At 42.9% G+C, this 25,815-nt stretch overlaps 1 protein-coding gene across 3 annotated transcripts in view; it reads left to right on the top strand.

Annotated features, from left to right (window-relative positions):
- SH3GL3 (SH3 domain containing GRB2 like 3, endophilin A3) overlaps positions 1-25,815 on the top strand; it is a 108,451-nt gene that overhangs the window by 57,577 nt on the left and 25,059 nt on the right. For 2 of the 3 annotated variants that reach the window (XM_061159615.1, XM_061159614.1), the window contains exons 4-8: positions 529-672; positions 6,028-6,161; positions 9,991-10,149; positions 17,364-17,467; positions 21,813-21,922. In XM_061159615.1, coding sequence (XP_061015598.1) covers positions 529-672; positions 6,028-6,161; positions 9,991-10,149; positions 17,364-17,467; positions 21,813-21,922 — 651 coding nt within the window. The remainder of the gene's footprint in view (positions 1-528; positions 673-6,027; positions 6,162-9,990; positions 10,150-17,363; positions 17,468-21,812; positions 21,923-25,815) is intronic. The other variant, XM_061159616.1, reaches the window with a different exon arrangement.

Below are 25,815 nucleotides of genomic sequence, written 5' to 3'. Positions count from 1 at the left end.
CAGACTCCTGTTCACCATGGGAGTGTCCGTCTCCTACTGGTTCTGCTTCCTAAATAGGAGTGTGCCGTGCAGTGCCCTTGTACCATGACATTGAAGATCATCACTCTGGATACACTCTTGGGGGTGGGGGTGGGTGTTAACCACCAATTGGTTTGAAACACCCACCTCAGACATTCTATTCTTAGTTTGCAGTCGGTCCCTAGGAAAATATGTCTTCCCCAGTGTCAGCGTCTTGACTCAATGAATTAGCTGTGGATAGGGTAATGATAGCCTCGGTTACTGTAATATTATTTGGGAGTCAACACTGTGTGCCCTAATTTCTTTTTTTCATCATGGCCCTTAGCACTTATCCTAGTTAATAATCTAGGAAACCATGTGAGAAACTGGGTCACACAGGGCCCTTCCTGTCTCAGGTCTCTGACATTGAGTCTAGGGCAGCCTTGATTTCGCAGCCGCATTTGTTAAATGCTGTGTACCTGTCACTCTGCCGTTCCACTTTAAGGAATTACAAATGATAATGTTTTTAAGCATACAGAGCTAAGCTAGGAATGCTGAACACTGTGTCGAAGATCCGAGGCCAGGTGAAAACCACTGGGTACCCGCAGACGGAGGGCCTACTGGGTGACTGCATGCTGAAATACGGCAAGGAGCTCGGGGAAGGCTCCACTTTTGGTGAGTATTACCACATCACTGGGGAGAGCTGAGCACGCAGCCTTTGTTGAGTTTTGGTAATGCACAAAACCTTCATTTTAACAACCCTTATTAATTTTTCCTATTATCAAGAAATGCATGTTAAGGGCTTCCCTGGCAGTCCAGTGGTTAAGACTCCACACTTCCAGTGCAGGGGCACAGTTCTATTCCTGGTCAGAGAACTAAGATCCTGTATGCCACATGACATGGTCAAAAATTAAATTAATTAAAATTAAAAAAATAATACATGTTCATCTTAGGACATTTAGAAAACATAGGCAAGTAAAATAAAAGAAGATGCCAGCATCACCCATAGTTACCTCCCCACTGATGGGCCCAGTTATACACTTTGTTGTTTGTTCTTTATATTAATACCTTGGGTTTATTCTTGTATTTATTCATATACAGTTTTTAAAATTTTAAAGCGGGGTTATAGCAGTGGCCACAGGACTGGAAAAGGTCAGTTTTCATTCTAGTCCCAAACAAAGGCAATGCCAAAGAATGCTCACACTACCACACAGTTGCACTCATCTCACACGCTAGTAAAGTAATGCTCAAAATTCTCCAAGCCAGGCTTCAGCAATACGTGAATCATGAACTTCCAGATGTTCAAGCTGGTTTTAGAAAAGGCAGAGGAACCAGAGATCAAATTGCCAACTTCCGCTGGATCATCGAAAAAGCAAGAGAGTTCCAGAAAAACATGGATTTCTGCTTTATTGAGTATGCCAAAGCCTTTGACTGTGTGGATCACAATAAACTGTGGAAAATTCTGAAAGTGATTGGAATACAGACCAGCTGACCTGCCTCTTGAGAAACCTGTATGCAGCTCAGGAAGCAACAGTTAGAATTGGACATGGAACAACAGACTGGTTCCAAATAGGAAAAGGAGTACATCAAGGCTGTATATTGTCACCCTGCTTATTTAACTTATATGCAGAGTACATCATGAGAAACGCTGGGCTGGAAGAAGCACAAGCTGGAATCAAGATTGCTGGGAGAAATATCAATAACCTCATATATGCAGATGAAACCACCCTTATGGAAGAAAGTGAAGAGGAACTAAAAAGCCTCTTGATGAAAGTGAAAGAGGAGAGTGAAAAAGGTGGCTTAAAGCTCAACATTCAGAAAACTAAGATCATGGCATCCGGTCACATCACTTCATGGGAAATAGATGGGGAAACAGTGGAAACAGTGTCAGACTTTATTTTTTTGGGCTCCAAAATCACTGCAGATGGTGATTGCAGCCATGAAATTAAAAGACATTTACTCCTTGGAGGGAAAGTTATGACCAACCTAGATAGCATTTGCCAACAAAGGTCCGTCTGGTCAAGGCTATGCTTTTTCCATTGGTCATGTATGGATATGAGAGTTGGATTGTGAAGAAAGCTGAGCACTGAAGAATCGATGCTTTTGAACTGTGGTGTTGGAGAAGACTCTTGAGAGTCCCTTGGACTGCAAGGAGATTCAACCAGTCCCTCCTAAAGGAGATCAGTCCTGGGTGTTCATTGGAAGGACTGACGCTGAAGCTGAAACTCCAGTACTTTGGCCACCTCATGCGAAGAGTTGACTCATTGGAAAAGACCCTGATGTTGGGAGGGATTGGGGGCAGGAGGAGAAGGGGATCACAGAGGATGAGATGGCTGGATGGCATCACTGACTCGATGGGCATGAGTTTGGATAAACTTCAGGAGTTGGTGATGGACAGGGAGGCCTGGCGTGCTGCGATTCATGGGGTTGCAAAGAGTCAGACACGACTGAGTGACTGAACTAAACTGATAGTATGTATACCCTAATTCCCTTTTGTAATCTGCTTATTCCCACTGACTATAAACACGGTCCATGTTATTAAACAATCTTCCACATTACTTTCCACTGTGTTGTTTTTTTTTTTTTGAGGATAATTGCTTTACAATGTTATGTTAGTTTCTGTTGTACAACAGCGTGATTCAGTCATATGTGTACATGTACCCCCTCCCTGCCCTCCTCCCGCCCACCCCCATCCCACCCCTCTGGGTCATCACAGAGCACCAGGTCATCACAGAGCACATATAGCACCCTGTGCTATATGGCAGCTTCCCACCAGCTATCAGTTTTACATGTGATAGCATGTCTGTGTCAATGCTACTGTCCCAATTCACCCTACTCTCCCCTCCTCACCATACATGTCCACATGTCCATTCTCTATGTCTGCATCTCTATCCCTGCCCTGCAGGAATGGTTCATCTGGACCATTTTTGTAGATTCCACATACATGCCTTAATATATGATATTTGTTTTTCTTTTTCTGACTTACTTTACACTGTATGACAGACTCTTAGCTCATCCACATCCCTGAAAATGACTCAGTTTCATTCCTTTTCATGGCTGAGTAATATTCCACACAGTCTTTTTTTTTTAAAGACTGCATAATGTTCCATATATCGATAGTTTGTTCAATTAATTCCATTTACTGGATATTTAGATTTTTTTAATGTGAAAAAAATTTGCACAGCATTTTTGATAGCCACTTTCCTAGATAAAGCTTTGGAAATATCCAAGATTATGTTCTTAGATGAAATCCCTAGTAATTAAGTTGCTGAGTCAAGAGTATGCTTAGTTTTCAGGTTTTTGAAGCATAATTTCAAATGACCCTCCAGAAGGGTTATACCATATTGACACTCCTGCCAGAAGGGTATGAGAATGTTTCCCAGCACAGTTATACTAACTCTGAGAGTTATCCTTTTAGTTTCCTTTTAAATAACTGATAATCTGATTTCTAGCAAATAGAACTGGTATCTGGGCACTGTTTTAACTTCATGTTTTGGATTATGTGCGAGGCTGGTTTTTTAGTCATGTTTGTCATCATCTTTGTGAGTTTTATATTTGTGTCTTTTGCTTATTTTTATATTAAGGTGTTCTTTTTTTTTTCTTACTATTCTGTGAACTTTTTCTTTTCTGTAAATATTTATTTGGCTGCACTGGCTCTTAGTTTCAGCATGTAGGATCTTCATCTTCATTGTGGCTTGTGGAATCTTTAGTTGTGGCTTGTGGGATCTAGTTTCCTGACCAGGGACCAAACCCTGGGCCCCCTGCATTGGGAGCGCAGAGTCTTAGCCAGTACACCACCAGGGAAGTCCCTGTGAGCTCTTTTCAGTGGTCAGAATATTTACTCTTTGTCTGTCACATATGTTGGATGAAGTTTTGCCCCAGGTATGCATGTACCTTCTACTGTTGTAGATAGAGATCATTTTAATGGAAAAAGATTTTTGCTTTTTATTTAGTGGGGTTCATTGATCTTCCTTTGTGGTTTATGGCTTTGGTATCATGTTTAGAAAAACATTTCCACCCCTCCTCCTCCACTAGTAAACTGCAAATGTTTATTTATACTTCATTTTCATACATATGTTTTGTTTCCTTACCTTTAAATTTCCAAGCTCTTGAGTTTAATGGGCAAATACTGTGCAGTAAGGTTTTAATTTTGTGTTCTCACAAATACACAGCTAGTTGCCCTAATACTTTATTGAAAAGTTCAACCTTTCTCAGCTACAGCTTTTCTGTTATAAAATTTTATATATAATATTTTAAATTTGTTTCTGATCTTTCTCTTCTGTTTCCTGGATCTGTACTCCGCTTTGATCAAGTACCATGTTGTTTTAAATATCATCATTTTAAAATATATTTAACTAAAATTTCCCCTAGATATTATAAAAATTTCACAGACATACTCACCTATTTTATTTTTCCAGATGAAATTTAGAGTCCTTTTAAGTTCCCTCTACTGAAAACAAAAAGCTATTAATTTTATTTTATTTTTTGCCACGTTGTGTAGCTTGCAGGATCTCCAACCAGGGATTGAACCTGGGGCCCATGGTAGTAAAGGCACCACGTCCTAACTACTGGACCGCTAGGGAACGCCACAAAAAAGCATATTAAATTTGATTGAGATTACTTTCAATTGATAAATTAAATTGTGGGTGAATTGAATTGTTAAGTCTTCCCGGAGAATTTGGCATGTTTGCTCCTCTTGTAGTGGTAACAAGGCAAGATATGGCAATTGAGAATTCAGATATTAGGCCATAGTAATTCATTTAGGAAACTGGGGGGAAAGGCTTTTGAAAACTTGAAAAAAAAAACAAACCCTCAAATGTTAAAACATTAATTAGTCTCAGAGGGTATCAGTGTCCTTTGGAGCAGTATAATGTGAATTTTATTTTATTTCCTGGGTGATTGGAACCAAGATGGCCTATTCCTTGTTCTGAAGGTTGACCAGTGAAGGGAACAGGAGAGGCCGCCAGGCAGGCCCTGACAAGCAGTGCATCTGGTCAGGTGACAGGGCAGGGGCTTCGATACAAAGATAGTTTGGTCAACTTGATCACTACAGCCTTCCTTGTGCTCAGCTACCAGAGTGTGTACATGCATGCTCAGCCGCTTCAGTCATGTCTGACTCTGTGCGACCCTATAGACTGCAGCCCGCCAGGCTCCTCTGTCCATGGGATTTCCCAGACAAGAATATTGGAGTGGGCTGCCATTTCCTCCTCCAGGGGATCTTCCCCACCCAGGGATCAAACCCGAGTCTCCTGCATCTCCTGCATTGCCAGGAAGATTCTTTACCACGAGCCACCTAGAACCACCGCCTCCCCCTCCACTCCCCGGATGCCTACTTGTGTACTGTTGCAGGTTAGCTGGCACCAAATATCAGGGTTCAGTCCAGCTAAAGCTGCCTGTGGCTGCTCAGGCCTGGTGTGCCTGGCCTGCACCTCACTGCAGGAGAAGGTCCTGCCCATCCTGCCCGTGTGACACTGCCAGGCTTTCTTTGATCAGAAAGGGTCGGGGGCCTTAGAACCATCTCAAGAATACAAGGAGTATTCAATACAAGGCCTCAAGAAGACCTAGAAGCCAGAAGCTGAGATGAGGATTTGTTCACTTATTTCTGTTGTCATCTTTATTGGTTAATACTTAGACCCCATGAATGAATCCTTTTCATTGTTTACAAAGAGGTATTTTGTTCTAGTTTCTAAGGAACCTTTGGTGCCAGTTCACAAAACCACCAGTTTAAAATCAAGGAGCTTTAACCCCCTCTAGTGGCAGATATGGCAAGTGTCTCAGTCTGTCAGAGCTTTGGTTTTAATCCTCTGCAGTGGAAAGTGCAGAAGCAGTGAGGAAAATGTATAAAATAGAAAGACTTTCTTGTTTTAACATTTTCTTTTCTCTGGGTCAAGATTCAGAGGTCCCAGACTGAAGACCTTGTTTCACATCATTGATCATCACAAACTTTGGGGAAGGAGTTAAATAAATATCACTGTTCACTTAGATTTAAGTCTGCTAAAGAACCTTTTTTGTTTGTATTCTCTGTTGAAGGCAGTGCATTGATAGAAGTTGGTGAATCCATGAAGCTAATGGCTGAGGTGAAAGACTCTCTTGATATTAATGTAAAGCAAACTTTTATTGATCCACTTCAGTTACTACAAGACAAAGATTTAAAAGAGATTGGGGTAAGTTTTCTAGGCTATAAATCTGCCTGTTGCTACTTAATATGATGTTTATACTGTTTAAAGTCATTAGAACATTTCCATAGTGACTCAGTGAAAGCATCATCTTACTGTGGGTGGTAAAATAATATCTCAGTTATGGTAACCTGGCTTACCAGGAAAGAGACCAGGACATCTAGACCTTTATTCTGTGTCTTATTGAAGCCAGCTAGAAGCCAAGCTCAAGATACCTATTTCTGCAGTCGTTTTTCACATAACAAAATTATTCCAGAACTTTGTACTGGTTTTTTGATCATCAAAATCATGCAGTACTAGTTGCATCTTTTTTTTTTTAATGCCACCATCTATTACTTATTTATTGTTTTAATTTTTATGTTAAATTAGAGGATAATTACAATATTGTGATGGTTTCTTCCATCCATCAGCATGAACCGGCCATAGGTATACACATGTCCCCTCCCTCTTGAACCTCCGCCCCACCTCCCTCCCCATCCCAGCCCTCTAGGTTATCACAAAGCACTCGCTGACTTTGGGTTTCCTATGTCATATAGCAAACTCCCACTGGTTATCTGTTTTACATCTGGTTATCTGTGGTAATGTATGTGTTTCAGTGTTACTCTCTCAAATCTTTTTATTTTAGTTTTAAAACATGTTTTATTTTATACTGAAGTATAGCCAATGTTGTGATAGTTTCAAGTAGACAGCAAAGGGACTCCACCATATGTAGCCATGTATCCGTTCTCCCCCAAACTTCCCTCTTTCGATTCATTGCACTAGTGATCATTATTTTCCATTACTTCTCATGGAAATCGGTATCTAGGAATCAGCATTTTGTGTTTAGTGTAAGTGTGAGTCTCTTAGTCGTGTCCGACTCTTTGCGACCCCATGGACTGTAATCCTCCAGGCTCCTCTGTCCATGTGATTCTCTAGGCAAGAATACTGGGGTGGGTTGCCATTCCCTTCTCCAGAGGATCTTCCCAACCCAGGGACTGAACCCGAGTCTTCTACACTGCAGGCAGATTCTTTACAGTCTGAGCCACCAGGGAAGCCCAATTTTGTGTTTGGAAAATGCTAAAAATGGCCCTCCAGAGCATATCTAGGAGCTTTCAGGGACCCATAAATAATCACACACCACTTACTTGATGGTGTTTGGCAGATGCGCAAAAGCAGCCTTGAGACTTCCACCCCACCAGGGACTTCTATTCTGGAGGGACAGCCTGCACTGAGACCTTTGGGCATCCTCTTGAGAAGCTGCCCAGAAGACCCAACTCCTGGGGCCTTGAGGAGTGATCTGAGTGCAGCCGGGGACCAGCTTGGAAGTCATCTGAACTTTGGGGAGATCCCCCTTTTTCTTTTTCAGGCCCAGTGATTCTCCTGGTGTGGTCCCAGGGCGAACAACAGCATCATCTCATGTTAGAAATGCAGATTCCTGGGCTGTATCCCAGAGCTTCCCAGGGGAGAGTCCTGGGTGCCCGGGTAGACGTTTAGAATTCACACTGAAACCAAGGGCTATAGAGGGGAACTCGGGGAGGTTGAACGAAAAATGAAAGCCTTCATTCAGGAACTCCCAGAACATTCTGCTACCCCATGCCCAGCACCTCGCTCAGCACCTTACTCCCACTGTCCTCATTTTTCTCTTCCATATCAGGGAAATTGGTGTCTCTTCTGCTCCCTCAGGCCAATCCTCCACTGGGCCTCAGAGTCCTCCATCCTCACCTCCTCAGGGCCTTTGCCACATCCTTCATCCTCTCTCCAGAACCTCCCTTTCCCCCCTTTCTCTCTATTGACTTTTTCTGGTTAATGTTTAAACACATCAGCACAGCAGCCCTTGACTCCCAGCCTCACATCTCGGCCCCTGCAGTCCACTCTTCACATCGCAGCCAGAGTGGTCTTACTAAGGGACAAGCCCCCCAGCAGCTGTCCACTGGGAGTAAAGATCCAGCACCTTAGTCCCTAATTCCCAGTCCCTCCTTCTCTCTATTGACTGACTGATTGGGATTGACAGCTCGCCCCTTCCCACTTGAACTCTTTGCCCAGCCTCACTGAATTATGTACAGTCCCCGTGGCACTGGGCTCTCTCTCTATTCTCTGTTGTTCTTTTCCCCCATTCTCCTGGCTAAGCCATCTCACCTCACGGGTCTCAGTTCAGATGTTCTGTCTTTGGGAAGCTCTTGTTCTCTGCCGGACTTAATCAGGTGCTCCTTGTGCTGTGAGTGTCACGGCGTCTCTGTTTCTGTTGTTTGGGAGAAAGAGCTTTGGAGTAAGGAGTCAGGTTTTGTTCACTTTTGTAGTCACAATGAGTAGCACAGCCTTTGTGCTCACAGATTATTATTGAACAGATGATTCTAGAGAAGAGGTATTATGAGCTGCGAGGGTACCAAGGTATCTTTCCCAAATGCAGAACCTTTAAACCAAATACCTCCTTTGTGGAAACACATAATATGCCATTTCTTCTTGTGCTGTTGTCCTTGAAGAAAGACAGGAACATCACCAGATTACATTGCTCTTCCACTTGACCTGGTTCAGTAGATATGAATATGGATCCTAAATAAAAAGTGGGATAAATGTTCAAAATACACATAGCCTTAAATGTTTTTCCCTATGCAAAAGATAATTTTTAAGTGGTACCTCTTGTTACTCAGCTCTGGTTTGATGGAAAAACTGTATACATTTAAACCTAAATACTATAGATGATCAAGACTTGTGTCCAATATTCAGTAGGCTTTTCATAGTCTCAACTATGCTTTATGTTTCTTGGACCTCCTGACTGGAAAACCCATTCATTTAACATATGCCTGACATATCTATAAAAGGTCTTGTGGATTCAAAGGACTTTTACAGACATTTCATCACCCATAAGTAGCCAGGTTAAGCCTGGTTGTCCCCATTTACAACCATAGTTGTGGAGGCATGGAGGGGTTTAGAGACTTGCCCAGAGTCACGGAACATGTAAGAGAGACGGTTCTGACTTTTTGTCTCATATTTTTTTCACCCAACCATTGTGGAAGTTAGAACCAGTGCTTCCCACTAGAAAGAATAGTCAAGCTACCCACATGCTTCAGTGGGAGAGTCTGTTTTGACTTCCACTTTCAATATCAGATATCTGTTTTCCAGGGGTTATAATCATAAACTCCCTTGACCTGTATAGTGATCCCTTCTATAATATTTCTGACATGAGATCCCTCAGCTTAGACAGAGACTGTAATGGGGAACTTACTACCACAGGAGGCACTGTGTTCCCTGAATGGACACCTCTAATACTAGTAATTGTTTTACTTTGTTAAAGAGATCACACTTTCGTTCCTCTGTGTGTATTACATTCATCAATAGCATTTATTCAACTTATTTTGTAATTATTTGGGAAATTTATGAATATCCCTATGTATTCAAGAGGATACTAGAAATCTGTGTTTTATAATCTACTTCTTAGTGAAGAGTTGCCAAAAGAAACATACATTTTTGGGAGTATAGTTAATTTGGTTGGAAATTACCTGGAAATTAATGGAGCTCAAATGAAGGGTTCTATAGAGAACCTTGGAAAATTAATCTAAAAACTGATACTGCATCTTTATTTTCCATATAGACACTCATTCAGTTTATCTTCCATCCATCCATCCATCTACCCATTCAGTCATTTCACAAATATTCCTTGTTGACCGGCAGTGAAAGGAGCTGCTAATAGATGCTGAGTGCATGCAAAAGAAGTATAAGGTGGGGTCTTGCCCCCTAGAATTTATGCTGAGAAAAAGCAATGACTATTTTCATAGGAATGCCAACAATTTGTGTTGTGTTTGAGTGTAACAGTTCTTTGAAGGACTCCTTTGTCTCTTAGCACCACCTGAAAAAGCTGGAAGGCCGCCGCCTGGATTACGATTATAAAAAGAAGCGAGTAGGTAAGATACCAGATGAAGAAGTCAGACAAGCAGTAGAAAAATTTGAAGAGTCAAAGGAGTTGGCTGAAAGAAGCATGTTTAATTTTTTAGAAAATGATGTAAGTATTTACACCAAACAGGAGGCTTTAATGTGAAAGAAAACGTTGACTGTATGACGAGGGTCAGCATGTTGAGGAACTTGGGAGCCTTAGTTGTTACAAATTTCTGGAATTTTCCGTAACCATTATCTCCTGCCTCAGAAATAGCTTCAGACATCCAGCAAGTCCTGACTCAAATCTCAGATCTGGAGAGGGTCCTGTTTATCCTGGGATTACCTCAGAGATGTGCTCAGGTCAGCCCTGGGGAGGCGGGATTGTCTTGGGTGAAGTGCGCGGTAGACCTGCCGTTATGATATTTGAGGCCATACTATTGGTGGTTTTGCAGGTGAGTGGAAAGCCCAAGAATATGGTAACTTGCGGTCTTGCTAAAACTGAAATGTGAGGCAGATGTTAGAGGAGGAGCAGCTTTCTTGGCTCATGGGAAGCCTCACTCATCATCCAACTCTCCAATGCCTTTGCTTGTCACAGTGAACCTTCAGGATATATTAAAAGCATGGCCAGCTGTACCCTTGTAGTACCTGTGAACTTGGGGATTGTGAAGGTCTTAACACAGATCCCTCAGAAATGCTAACATTCTCTTGTACCATGATTCTTGCCACCAGCTCTTATTTTATTTGTACAAGTAAAGTTAGATTTTGTGTTCATATTCAGTTGCTCAGTCATTTCCAGCTCTTTGCCGCCCCATGGACTGTAGCCCACCAGGCTCCTCCGTCCATGGGATTTCCCAGGCAAGAATACTGGAGTGGGTGGCCATTCCCTTTTCCAAGGGATCTTCCTGACCCCAAGATCAAACCTGTGTCTCCTCTGTCTCCTGCATTGCAGGCACATAGTTTTCCACCTGGTAAGCCCAGGTGGAAATGGAACTAAACAGGATGGTAACCCCCAAGTAGACACCATGAAGGTTGAAAGCCACTCTTCTTTGGCTTTGAGAGATCATTTGGCATTTTTCAAGAACACTTGGCCACCTGCCTCCCTCTGGAGTTCCTGCCCTAAGCCTGGCCTTGGTGAGGCCATGAGCCACCTCAGCCCAGCCTTACTTTGGACCTATTTGTTGAACTTTCCAACCTGTTGGAACAAGTCAGAGGATTTATATATCTGCAAAACTATGTTCTACTTACAGTAATTTGTTAAAAGGTACACTGAGGTCTTGCATCTTTTGAGTCAAGTCAAGCCAAGTGTCCTGAGCACCTTTTATCTGCCATGGTGATGTCAAGGAAAGATTATGTTTAATGTTGACAAGACATTAATCCTGGAGGAAACAATTTGAAATTCCCATGTCCATTAGACCCCAGTGCCGAGAAGCACATTCTATTATGTTTCTCCTTTTAAATATTTTATCAGATTTTTTCTTTTTTACACTTTATGAAAAATGAAAAGCGGTATAACAGTTTTCCCTTGTTGTTCGCTTTCCCTTAAAAATACAAATTTCCTTGAAATTATCCCCAAGCCATAGGCCATTTGCTTTAGTTTTGTCTTGGGTTGCCATATTGATTAAAAAATGAAGTATTTAGAGAGTGTTTTGAGAGGCATCAGATGCATGTATTCCTTATTGGGCTGCAGTAAAGACTGCCCTTCCAGCCCTGTGCCCTATAGAGATGGATTTAAACTCTGAGGCAAACGTGCTATCTAACCCATGTGCTTTGTCGTGACCTTCATTCATGATCTGTGATAAGCTATTGCAAAGTACTCCATTAGGGAGGCCTGAATCAGTTTCTCTACCCTTGGTGGTTGACCCAAGAGAGCTCAGCCTTCCTTCTAGTATCAGTCAAAATCAGAAATAATCCCTTCCTTATAAAAGCTCAGTCATTTGTCCATTTTTTGACAGGGACAGTATTCTGCTTGTCTCAAATGAGTTAACCCCTTCCCAGGCTACCCTGGGAGAAGGCTAGTTTGTAACTCAGGCCTCACAGAGGCATGAATTTCAGGGTTCCCCCTAAAGTTTCCTTTAGAGGCTAAAGGTGGGGTGGTTTCATTCAGCTCTGAGGAGCATGGTCTGCTCCCTCATTTTAGGACCTGGGTCCACATCTCCATGGAAATCGACCATTGAGATGGGAAGAGATCAGAATAAGGAGAAGGTGAAGGCCTTTGCAGGCTTCCTTGGTACTAGATTCCTTCTCTTTCTCTCCCCACCTTTCCTTGTGCTGTTTTTAGCCACAGTGGTCCTTACCCATCTGTGCTGTGGTTGCTGATTCTCGAGATAATGACAGTGCTAAGGATGGTGGTGATGATGACAGTGACGAGAGCTACCATTTACGAAGTGACTCATGAGGGGGAGGCTGCTCTTAACTTTGCCCCTCCCAGGTTTACAGTCGAGAAGACTCACAAGTTATTGTGGAAGCTCCGGAAGACTGCCTTCATCCTCTTCTTGTGGCAACCGCAGACCCAGAAAGGGACAGCCTTGTCTTTTTCCACGACAGTGTCTGGCCATATCCAGGTGGTCTGGCAGTCTTGTTGAGGAGGAAAGGTCTGGAAAATGTTCTCCAGTTCCCTTTGATTCTCTGGTCAACGGGCCTTTGGTAGGGGTTTCCAGGTGAGGTTGCTTCTCTGTCTTCTCCATCTACATTCTCCCCACTGAGAGGCGGGGCGGGGGGGAGGCATACAAGGACGACAAACCAGCCCCCTGCCTGGAGGACAGGACCGTCTGGAAAATCATGTGGGCAGCTTGGGCCTGTGTCCACGTGGGACTCCAGCGGCCTCCCCCAGGCCTGGTCTAGACTGTAGAGCCACCCTCGGGGAGTGGGTGGGCTGAGCAGAAAAGTCGCTTCACAAACCCACTCTCTTCAAGAAAACAGACCTCCCGGGCCAAGACCCTCTTGCCTTTCCAGTGCAGGATCCATTCGCCCTGATCTCATCAATCAAACAGACCTCCTCCTCCTCCTCCTCTGGTGTGGAAAGAAGGAAGGGCTGGTGAGAAGGACCTGAGTGGTTCACACCAACACTCCTAAGGGAAAGTGGCATCTGCTTTCCTGCCTATTTGGGGCAGAGTTGGGAATTTGAGAATCAGAGAAGAGTCCCCTTTGGCCGCCCACTGTTGTCCCTGGGGACTTGTCAGTAAGAGTGGGACTGGGGACCTTGAGCATTACTTCACCTCAGGCTGGGGGCCGAGTAGCTTCCTTATTCTCCATGCAGGTGCAAGCAGGAGGTGTTTGGGGCCCCAAGCTTTCCCAGGAGCCCAGAGGGGCAGGTCTAGGATGGTTCCTTCGCTGGGTCAGGCTGGGACTGCCTGTGCCCTCAGAGGCACCAAGAGCAGTGCCCCCTAGGAGAGGGGCCCTTGTACCCCCGGCAGTGAGCTCTGAGGTGGGGGTACAGGGTATTCAGAAGTTGGTTCCCAGTCTCTACTGCCATTTTTTTTTTCAATTATTTTTATGCATTTGGCTGCGCCGGGTCTTAGTTATGGTGCTCAGAATGTTTAGTGGAGGCATGTGGACTCTTAGTTGTGGGACGTGGGATCTAGTTCCCCGACCAGGGATGGAACCCAGGCCCCCTGCATTGGGAGTGGGGAGTCTTAGCCACTGGACCACCAGGGAAGTCCCCCCACTGCCATTTTCTTGGGAATGCTGAATCACCCTGAGACCTGTTAACATGCTCCTCTTCAGTCTTTGCAGAGAGGTTTATTCCTCATGACTTGACATAATGGAATGTAGGTCTTTGACTTTGGCAGGAGCCAGAAATACCACACAGAAGATGCCATTTCCCCAGCTCCACGAAGGCAGGCATCTGCAGTATTCTCTCTGCTCTCTTGATACAAACGCCCAGCCTGGGAACCCTCCCTCTGTCCATGGGCTCCCAGGACAAGTGAACTGACTAGATTCCAGATTCCTGGGTGCTTTTCATTGATCTAGAGTGGAGTTTCCCAAAATTTATTCCACAGGATGCAGTTTGTGTTTTGTCAATAATGTCTCCACAGTCAAATAAATTTGGGAAACCCTGGGTTAACCAAAACTAAACAGGTTTTCTTTATCGGAAGGCTTTTCAGACTCATTATATGAATATATGAAAAATTAATCTCTAAGACAGTCCTAAGAGAGAATATACAAGGCAGTTTCTCAAAGTTATTTGATCATAGAACTCTTCCACACCACTATTATTACTATTGAATGAATGAGTATGTGCTCAGTTGTGTCCGAATTTTTGCAACCCTTTGAACTGTAGCCTGCCAGACTCCTCTATCCATGGGATTTTCCAGGCAAGAATACTGGAGTGGGTTGCCATTTCCTCCTCCAGGGGATCTTCCTGACTCAGGAATCTAACCTGAGTCACTTGAGTCTCCTGTGTCTCCTGTATGGCAGGTGGTTTCTTTACCTGCTAAGCCGTCAGGGAATTTATAACTATTATTTTATTGACATATCAAGGGACTTGTGATATATGGAAGAAGACATCTAGGAAGTATCACACTAATAGAAAGAAAGCACATCCAACAAATAGTGAAAGACCTGTTATATGATTTTGGTTTTGTTTCTGCTTAGTCACATGCCCCTAGAAAGTGACTTTGGGGACTTCCCTTGTGGTCCAGTGGTTAAGACAACCTTTCAATGCAGATGGTGCAGGTTCAATCCCTGGTCAGGGAACTAGGATCCTACATAACTTGTGGCTACAAAAAAAAAATCATAAAACAGAAACAATATTTAACAAATTCAATTAAGATTTTAAACATGGTTCACATTAAAAAAAGTACACTCTCTTAAAAAAAAAAAAGTTGGGCTTCTCTGGTGGCTCAATGGTAAAAAATCCACCTGTCAATGCAGGAGACATGGGTTCAACCCCTGATCCGTGAAGATCTCACATGTCATGGAGCACCTGAGCCCATGCTCCACAACAAGAGAAACCACCACAATGAGAGGGCTACACACTGCGGCTAGAGAGTAGCCCTTACTTGCCACAACTAGAGAAGAGCCTGTGCAGCAATGAAGACCCAGCACAGCCAAAAGTAAATAAATAAAATTATTTTAAAAATATGTATGTATGTATATAAATTAACCTTACCAAAGACAGAGGAGTGTGGTGCAGTTGTTAACCAGCCACAGCTCCTGCACTGTAAGGAATCTGAAGCAGATTCTGCTGTGATCCTGTTAGACCATGGTGCTGGACTTATTTAAAAGTGTGTGTACAAGTCAAAGAGGTGAAACTTAAATCCTTAGAATTTTGCAGGGGCCAGGCTGTCTTTGTTTTGTTTATTGGGTTTTTGGAAATTTCAGGCTTAGGCTTGTTGCTTTTCCAGCCACAGAGTGTGGTTATGTAAATGTGATATGATGGGATTTCATTGTGCAGACGCAGATCATAGAATGACCCAAGCGGAAGTCCATGTAGATCTTACGTGAACAGTGAGCCTGTGTTTAAAATGACGTGCGTGGGCAAGGAGAATTAAAGTGTAGACAGATAAAGCACAGTCAGTAATAGAAAATGAAAATAGCTTGGGTCTTTGAAGGCAAAGGAGCCCATGATTGGTTTTGCAGGGTGAATGTGTAGGAGGGACTAAGAAGGCAGACTTTCCCCTAAGTTACTGAGAAATGAAGTAAGGAGATGAGGTATACACTTTGGGGAAGTTTAGGAAAGAGGGGGATTGATTTTGGTTTGTGCTTTGTCTGGTTCTGGAGTTCATGGCATTCACTCTTGGAACCCCTTCCCTCCCCATCACCTCCACCCAGTGGTCCCTCCTCTGAGGCTTGTGGAAATCAGCTCCATTCATCCCTCCTTTCTGTTACAGCCCCCCAGACATACAGGGAAGCTGGGGGCAGAGCTCTGATACCCCACTGGAGACGTCTCTTCCTCAAATTTTGCATCCCCAGGTCTTTGGGGCTCTCTATATAACATAACTTTTTGATTTTATTTTTTTTTTCATCCACTGTAATTTGGTCTCAAATTTCATGAATGTCTTGGCTCATGGGAAGAGAGATGCCAGAGTCTTCCTAGTTCATTCCTTTGGGTTGTTTATGTCAGGGAAATTATTTTGTGCTGTTGGCAATAAATACATACAGGGGGCTGGCATATCTTTGCCCTGGGGCATGACCTGCTCCCTGGCTTTTCTTATCTGAAAACAGCTTGTGTGCTGCTCAGTTGCTTGTCGTGTCTGACTCTTTGCGACCACATGGACTGTAGCCCACCAGACTCCTCTGTCCATGGGGATTCTCCAGGCAAGAATACTGGAGTGGAAAGGCTGTCTTTTGAAGATCTGGTCAAAAATATCCATCTCTAAGGACATCTCTCGTGGTCCAGTGGTTGAGACTTCACCTTACAATGTGGGCTCAATCCCTGGTCGGGGAGCTAAGAGTCCACATGCCTTGTCACCAAAACGTAAAACAGAAGCAATATTGTGATACATTTAATAAAGACTTTAAAACAGGTCCACATCAAAAAAATATATATCCACCTCTGAATTCTCATCAGTCAGGCATACCTAACCACTTCATGTGTCTATGATAAAAGCCACATAGGAAGTCATCATGTGAGAAGGGCCTTTACCACCACTCCCACCACTAACAGCAGCAGCAACTTGTTGAGGGATTGTCCTGTGCCCAGCTCTGTGCTGGACCCTGGGATTTTAAAGTTGAATAAGGCATAGAACCCACCTTTGAGAAGCTGCACAGTGATTTAAAGAAAGAGAAGGAAAGTAAAAAAAAAAAAAAAAAAAAAGAGTGGGTTGCCATTTCCTCCTCCAGAGGATCTTCCTGACCCAGGGATCGAACCTGCATCTCCTGTGTCTCCTGCATTGACAGGCAGATTCTTTACCACTGCGCCACCTAAGAAGCCTGAAAACAGCTTAATTTACTTACTTTCTTGATGTGACTTAGCTCAAAAGTGCCCGTGGAGACACTTCACTAAGGAAGCAAATTCATTTACTAAATGTTGGCTTGAGTTGTCATTGGAAAAGTTTTATCTCCTTTTTCAGATCCATGAGCTTTATAGCATACACATCTCCCGAGAATATCATCTAATTGGAAAAACAGACTTTTTTTTTATTGAGTTAAAGCAGCTTCATAATCAAAAGATTTGAACATGTTTCTCCAGCATATCTAGCTCTCTACCATGACCTGTGTGATTATTACTTTGCAATGAAATGAAACGAAATTGACCAGAGCCGTGGCAGACAGGGTTGGTGGTGGTGGTGGGGTGGGGGGTCTTCCCTGAAAGGCTGGGTCTGGGTCGCCAGTCTCTCCTATATCTGAACAAGACCCAGGCACTGGCCTCCACGGAGTCATTTTCCACTTGTGCCGCAGGTAGAACAAGTCAGCCAGCTGGCCGTGTTTGTTGAGGCCGCTTTAGATTATCACAGACAGTCCACAGAGATTCTGCAGGAGCTGCAGAGCAAGCTACAGATGAGGTAAGTACCTCCCGGTTGACTGCCAGACTAGGGCTGCAGAGTTGAAGTCAGTAGAAATCCATCTCTCTCTCTCTTTCTCTCCAGTTCCCCCTTCCCACTGCCCCTTTCTGTTTTGAATTTTCTTCCACTGGCTTTCATGGTTGGGTGTGGATTGTGCTGAGATAATAATCGTATGACTTTGTCCAATAGGACAGAACCTGGAAAGGAGGTCTGGCAGCTTTTCTCCTTTCTCGTTTTGCTCAAGTCCCTTATTCCATGACCTGTGTTTAGGGCAACCCAGGTTGCACATTTGCCTTGGAGTTCAGCCCTTTCAGAGCGGTCCTGTCTTCATTGCTGGCATGATGAGAGTTTAGCTGAAGGTAGGATGGCATAGGGCCACTCCCCAGCATCTAGGGATGTGGGGAGGAGTGAGATGGTCTTCAGACAGTGTGTATTATTAATAGTTCCAGGTGTATAGCAAAGTCAATCAGTTATACATGTACATACATCCCTGGGTTGTGAAGATCCCCTGGAGAAGGGAATGGCTAACCACTCCAGTATTCTTGCCTGGAGAATCCCATGGACAGAGGAGTCTGGCGGGCTACAGTCCATGGGGTTGCAAAGAGTTGGGTACAGCTGAGCTACTAACACTCTCTCTCGTTTTTCAGATTATTTTCTTGCATGGGCCATTACAGAGTACTGAGTAGTATTCCCTGGGCTACACAGTAGGTTCTTGTGTGTGTGCTCAGTCACTCGGTCATATCTGACTCTTTGTGACCCCATGGAATGTAGCCTGCCAGGCTCCTCTGTCCATGGGATTTTCTCAGCAAGAATACTGGAGTTGGTTGCCATTTCCTACTCCAAGGGATCTTCCTGACCTAGGGGTCAGACTGCATCTCCTGCATTGGCAGGCGGATTCTTTACCACTGAACCTCTGGGGAAGCCCACCAGTTAGTATGTAATTATCTCGAACGAGATGTATTTTTACTTCCCCAGCACAAATATCAGGGCATGTTTACAATATTGACTCTGATACTGAAAGAGCCAAAAATGCCCCCGAGTGGTCAAAGAAAGATTGCTGTGTTCCTTATGACTTTACTGATGAGCGTATTGTCTACTTTTCTGAAAATCAGTGATACAGGTGTCATGCATGGTAACCCTATTAATTGAAATACTGGGTTGAAATACTACCTTATTTTTTGACCAAATTTGAGAACAGATAATTGTTTTATATGGAATTATCATAATGAGTAAATTTGGAGGGGTTTTGGCTTAAATCAATACAGTAATTATAAAGGGAAGACACAAGGTGTATCCAGTCTCTGAATCATCCACTTTCGAAGGCAGGTGGTTCATCTCCTGCTCACACGTGTGTCTTTTCATAATTCTATCTTTATAAGAGGAAAAAGAGAAGGAAGTGAACATTGTTGAGTACCCAATTCATCCCTGGTACTTGCTAGATGCCTCAGAGACTTTATGAGAGGAAATACTTTACAAATACAGACATACCTTGGAGATACTGAGAATTTGGTTCCAGACTACCACAATACAGTGGATATTGCAGTAAAGTGAGTCACATGAATATTTTGGCTTTCTAGTGCATATAAAAGTTCTGTTTATGCTAAACTGTAGTCTTTTAAGTGTGAAATAGCATTATGTCTAAGAAAAAAAAACCCACTATGTATTGGGTTGGCCAAAATGTTTGTTTTGGGATTTTTCTGTAACACCTTATGGAAAAAAACCCAAATGAATGTTTTGGCTAACCCAATATATACTCTAATTTAAAAATATTTATTGTTAAAAATGCTAACTATCACCTGAGCCTTCAGCAAGTCCTAATCTTTTTGCTGGTGAAGCATCTTGCCTTAATGCTGATGGCTGTTCAATAATCAGGGTGGTTGTTGCTGAAGGTTGGGGCGGCTGTGACAGTTTCATAAAGTAATACAATGAAGTTTGCAGCATCGGTTGACTCTGCCTTTTACAAACGAGTTCTCTGTAGCAGGTAGTGCTGTTGGATAGCATTTTACCCACAGTAGAACCTCTTTCACCATTGAAGTCAACCCTCTCAAACTCTGCTGCTGCTTTATCAACTAAGTCATGTCATATTCTAAATCTCTATTGTCATTCCAACAATCTTCACAGCATCTTCACCAGGAATAGATTCCATCTCAAGAAGCCACTTTCTTTTCTCATCTATAGGAAACATCTCCTCATCCATTCAAGTTTTATCAGAGGATTGCAGCAATTCAGTCACATCTTCAGGCTCCACTTCTAGTTCTCTTACTCTTTCCACCACATCTGCAGTGACTTCCTTCACTGAAGTCTTGAACCCCCCAAAGTCATCCATGAGCTACATCCAGACCCCTACAACTCTCCCCATAGCAGCTATAAGGCTGTTTGGCTTTCTTATCACTTGGGTGTTCACTGGAGAAGCACTTTTCATTTCCTTCAAAAATTTTTCCTTTGCATCCACAACTTGGCTGTGTGGTACAAGAAGCCTAGGTTTTGACTTCTCCTGGCTTTTAATGTGCCTTCCTTACTAAGCGTAATCATTTCTAGCTTTTGATTTAAAGTGAGTGATATGAGACTTTCACTTGAAGACTTAGAGGCCATTATAGGGTTATGAATTGGCCTAATTTCACTATTGTTGTGTCTCAGGGAATAGGGAGGCCCAAGGAGAAGGAGAGAGAGAGGGAAACAGCTGGAGGTGGTAGGTAGAACAGTCAGAACACACATTTGTCAATTAAGCTTGCCAGCTCACATGCCACAGTTTCTGGGGCTCATATTAACTACAACAGTAAACATCAAAGATCTCTAATCACAGATCACCACAACAGATAGGATAACTAAGAAAAAGTTTGAAATATTTGGGGAACTATCAAATGGGATACAGAGATGAAAAGTGAGAAAATGCTATTGGAAAAATGGCACCTAGAGACTTGCTGTACAAAGAGTAGCCACAAACCTTCAGTTGTTCTTTTTTTTTTTTTATTAAAGCAGATTTCTGCAAAGTGCAATAAAATAAGCTACGTCTCAGTTCAGTTCAGTTGCTCAGTTGTGTCTGACTCTTTGCGACCCCATGAATTGCAGCATGCCAGGCCTCCCTGTCCATCACCAACTCCTGAAGTTTATCCAAACTCACGTCCATTGAGTCAGTGATGCCATCCAGCCATCTCATCCTCTGTCATGCCCTTCTCCTCCTGCCCTCAATCTTTCCCAGCATCAGGGTCTTTTCCAATGAGTCAACTCTTCGCATGAGGTGGCCAAAGTATTGTAGTTTCAGCTTCAGCATCCGTCCTTCCAATGAACACCCAGGACTGATCTCTTTTAGGATAGACTGGTTGGATCTCCTTGCAGTCCAAGGGACTCTCAAGAGTCTTCTCCAACACCACAGTTCAAAAGCATCAATTCTTCAGCACTCAGCTTTCTTCACCATCCAACTCTCCGATCCATACATGACCAATGGAAAAAGCATAGCCTTGACTAGATGGACCTTTGTTGGCAAAGTAATGTCTCTGCTTTTTAATATGCTATCTAGGTTGGTCATAACTTTCCTTCCAAGGAGTAAGCATCTTTTAATTTCATAGCTGCAATCACCATCTGCAGTGATTTTGGAGCCCAAAAAATAAAGTCTGACACTGTTTCCACTGTTTCCCCATCTATTTCCCATGAAGTGATGAGACTGGATGCCATGATCTTAGTTTTCTGAATGTTGAGCTTTAAGCCAACTTTTTCACTCTCCTCTTTCACTTTCATCAAGAGGCTTTTTAGTTCCTCTTCACTCTCTGCCATAAGGGTGATGTCATCTGCATATCTGAGGTTATTGATATTTCTCCCGGCAATCTTGATTCCAGTTTGTGCTTCTTCCAGCCCAGTGTTTCTCATGATGTATTCTGCATATAAGTTAAATAAGCAGGGTGACAATATACAGCCTTGATGTACTCCTTTTACTATTTGGAGCCAGTCTGTTGTTCCATGTCCAGTTCTAACTGTTGCTTCCTGACCTGCATACAGGTTTCTCAAGAGGCAGGTCAGGTGGTCTGGTATGCCCATCTCTTTCAGAATTTTCCGCAGTTTATTGTGATTCACACAGTCAAAGGCTTTGGCATACTCAATAAAGCAGAAATAGATGTTTTTCTGGAACTCTCTTGCTTTTTCGATGCCTGCATATAGCCAAAAAACTACATTTGGGATATCAGAGCCATCACTTTGGGCTACTCAAGGGTCACTGTGTAAAAATCACCCGCTTCATGACCATCACCTTAGGACCTAAATGTGTAGGTCCACAAGGCAGAACAAATGTAGGTTTGGAGGCTTTGAATTTTTCATCAGATGTCTGACTGATCTTAAAATGTGTATATCACAGGATATCAGCTGCATCCAATGTCCCCAAGCGAGAATACAAGCCACGGCCCATAAAAAGGAGTCCCAGCGAGCTCAATGGGGTGTCCACCGCCTCCTCGGCAAAGACAACAGGTGAGCTGACCGTTCTGTGGGTACTGCATGCCCTTCTGCAAGACTGTGCTGAAAGTGCTTGCTCACTGATCATTGCTGTATTTTGTGTGGTTACACTGAGATTCTGAATTTCTCTCTTAGGTTATTTGGTGAATTCCCTTTACCCCTTAGTAATGCATCCTTTCCTGCTTTCTTGTATTGAGTACTTATATCAAGGACAAATTCCACCACATTCAGTTCAGTTCAGTCGCTCAGTAGTGTCCGACTCCATGAACTGCAGCACGCCAGGCCTCCCTGTCCATCACCAACTCCCGGAGTCTAACCAAACTCATGTCCATTGAGTCGGTGATGCCATCCAGCCATCTCATCCTCTGTCGACCCCCTCTCCTCCTGCCCTCAATCTTTCCCAGCATCAGGGTCTTTTCCAATGAGTCAACTCTTCGCATGAGGTAGCCAAAGTATTGTAGTTTCAGCTTCAGCATCCGTCCTTCCAATGAACACCCAGGACTGATCTCCTTTAGGATGGACTGGTTGGATCTCCTTGCAGTCCAAGGAACTCTCAAGAGTCTTCTCCAACACCACAGTTCAAAAGCATCAATTCTTTGGCACTCAGCTTTCTTTATAGTCCAACTCTCATATCCATACATGACTACTGGAAAAACCATAGCCTTGACTAGATGGACTTTTGTTGGCAAAGTAATGTCTCTGCTTTTTAATATGCTATCTAGGTTGGTCATAACTTTCCTTCCACGGAGTAAGCATCTTTTAATTTCATGGCTGCAATCACCATCTGCAGTGATTTTGGAGCCCAAAAAATGAAGTCTGACACTGTTTCCACTGTCTCCCCATCTGTTTCCCATGAGGTGATGGGACCGGATGCCATGATCTTAGTTTTCTGAATGTTAAGCTTTAAGCCAACTTTTTCACTCTCCTCTTTCACTTTCATCAAGAGGCTCTTTAGTTCTTCTTCACTCTCTGCCATAAGGGTGATGTCATCTGCATATCTGAGGTTATTGATATTTCTCCCAGCAGTCTTGATTCCAGCTTGTGCTTCTTCCAGCCCAGCGTTTCTCATGATATACTCTGCATATAAGTTAAATAAGCAGGGTGACAATATACAGCCTTGATGTACTCCTTTTCCTATTTGGAACCAGTCTGTTGTTCCATGTCCAGTTCTAACTGTTGCTTCCTGACCTGCATGCAGGTTTCTCAAGAGGCAGATCAGGTGGTCTAGTATGCCCATCTCTTTCAGAATTTTCCGCAGTTTATTGTGATTCACACAGTCAAAGGCTTTGGCATACTCAATAAAGCAGAAATAGATGTTTTTCTGGAACTCTCTTGCTTTTTCGATGATCCAGCGGATGTTGGCAATTTGATCTCTGGTTCCTCTGCCTTTTCTAAAACCAGCTTGAACATCTGGAAGTTCATGGTTCACGTATTGCTGAAGCCTGGCTTGGAGAATTTTGAGCATTACTTTAGTAGCATGTGAGATGAGTGCAATTGTGCGGTAGTTTGAGCATTCTTTGTCATTACCTTTCTTTGGGACTGCAATGAAAACTGACCTTTTCCAGTCCTGTGGCCACTGCAGATTTGGAGTTTTCCAAATTTGCTGGCATATTGAGTGCAGCACTTTCACAGCATCATCTTTCAGGATTTGAAATAGCTCAACTGGAATTCCATTACCTCTACTAGCTTTGTTTGTAGTGATGCTTCCTAAGGCCCACTTGACTTCGCGTTCCAGGATGTCTTTCCCTAGGTTAGTGTTCACACCATCGTGATTATCTGGGTCGTGAAGTTCTTTTTTGTACAATTCTTCTGTGTATTCTTGCCACCTCTTCCTAATGTCTTCTACTTCTGTTAGGTTCATACCATTTCTGTTCTTTATTGAGTCCATCTTTGCATGAAATGATCCCTTGGTATCTCTAATTTTCTTGAAGAGGTCTCTAGCCTTTCCCATTCTGTTGTTTTCCTCTATTTCTTTGCATTTCTTTGCTGAGGAAGGCTTTCTCTTCTCTCCTTGCTATTCTTTGGAACTCTGCATTCAGATGGGACTATCTTTCCTTTTCTCCTTTGCTTTTCACTTCTCTTCTGTTCACAGGTATTTGTAAGGCCTTCTCAGATAGCCATTTTGCTTTTTTGCATTTCTTTTTCTTGGGGATGATCTTGATCCCTGTCTCCTGTACAATGTCATGAACCTCTGTCCATAGTTCATCAGGCATTCTGTCTATCAGATCTATACCTACCACCTTCTCGTGTGTCAAACCTTGGCCATAGAAACATCATGCTGCATTATCCTCTATATTTAAATTTTTAACTCTTGTAAAATATTTCCCTAATTTAAAAAAAATTTGAATCAGCATTGGCTGAGCACCTGCTATGTAGTAGGCACCGCCATAAGTGTTGCATCATTATTTTTTAATTAGACAAATGGCACAAATATATGCCTAAAGAAAATGGTTGAACTGAGAAAAGTAGCATTCAAGTGGTGTAAGTCATACTTTAGTTTCTTGTGATCACCCGCTATACCCCAGGCCCCTTCCTAGATGTTGCCAGTGTTAAAAATTCTGTATGAACACTGTCATATCTATTTATGTGCATAGATATACTGTATACTTATTGCTTTAGACCCTTCACTGTTTTCAAATACAAGATCTTGTACTAGAGGTATTGTGCTATGCTTAGCTTTTGTAAATATACCATTGTTTCTTGGAGTTATTCCCACATCATGCATATGGATCTGCCCCACTATTTTTTTAAAAAAAATTTTATTGCAGTATAGTCTATTTAAAATGTGTTAGTTTCAGATGTACAGCAAAGTGAATCAGTTATACATATGCATGTATTCACTCTTTTTTTAGATTCTTTTCCCACATAGGTCATTACAGATTGTTGAGTAGAGTTCCCTGTGCTATACAATAGGTCCTTATTAGTTATCTATTTCATATACAGTAGCGTGTATATGTCAATGCCAATCTCCCAGTTGAGCCCTCCTCCCCCTTCCTCCCTGGCAATCACAAGTTTGTTTTCTATATCTGTGATTCTATTTCTATTTTGTAAATAAGTTCATTTCTACCATATTTCTAGAATCCACATATAAGTGATCTTACGTATATCACTTATGTATATATATGTCTGACTTTGTCTTTCACTGTCTGACTTACTTCACTGAGTATGACAATCTAGGTCCATCCATGTTGCTGCAGATGCCATTATTTTGTTCTTTTTATGGCTGAGTGATATTCCATTGTATATGTGTTATCCTATTATTTTTTAATGGCTTCATAGTTTTCCATTATATATAGCATTTCCCGTATTAATAGACACTAAGGTTGCTTCCAGTTATTTTCTAAAAGGAATGTCCTTTATCTGACTCTACATGCTGATGGGCAAGTCCTTCTTGGAAATGAAATTGCTGAGTTAGAGTGAATGCATTTAAGAGACCGTCCATACTGCCAAATTACCTGCTAAAACAGGTACACTACTATTAATATAGCAATACCGGCTTCCCCTTGCCTGTGTCATTAGGCTTCAGTTTTTGCCAAGTACTAATGGATAAAAAACAATTCTTTGCTCTGTGTGCAACGTCTCATTTGAGATTCCATGTCAGTTTGCCTGTGGTGCTGTGTCTGTTACTGCTGCCCACTTCCCGTGGTTTTGAGGGATTACAGATGCTTTGCTGAGTGAGGTGCAGTGGTTTCTAGATTTCTGGCTGGCTGCCTCCCTTACGGCACCGTTTCAGGTCCCTGCACTCAGTACTCCTTCCTGGAGGCAGACGCCTGGTCTCCCAGGTCCTTGGTACAAGGCCAGGGTGGGAGGAGTCTTCGGGCTGCTCTTCTCCCAGAATGCCAACTAGTCCTCCAGCTCCCAAAACTACTTTGAGGTTGGGGCACCCTCTTTTGTTGCATCTCTCTTTG

This window comes from Dama dama, chromosome 13 (genome assembly GCF_033118175.1).
Source record: "Dama dama isolate Ldn47 chromosome 13, ASM3311817v1, whole genome shotgun sequence".
Taxonomy (NCBI): domain Eukaryota; kingdom Metazoa; phylum Chordata; class Mammalia; order Artiodactyla; family Cervidae; genus Dama; species Dama dama.
Note: the sequence above shows the minus strand (reverse complement) of the source record. Positions and strands in the feature narration are given on the sequence as shown.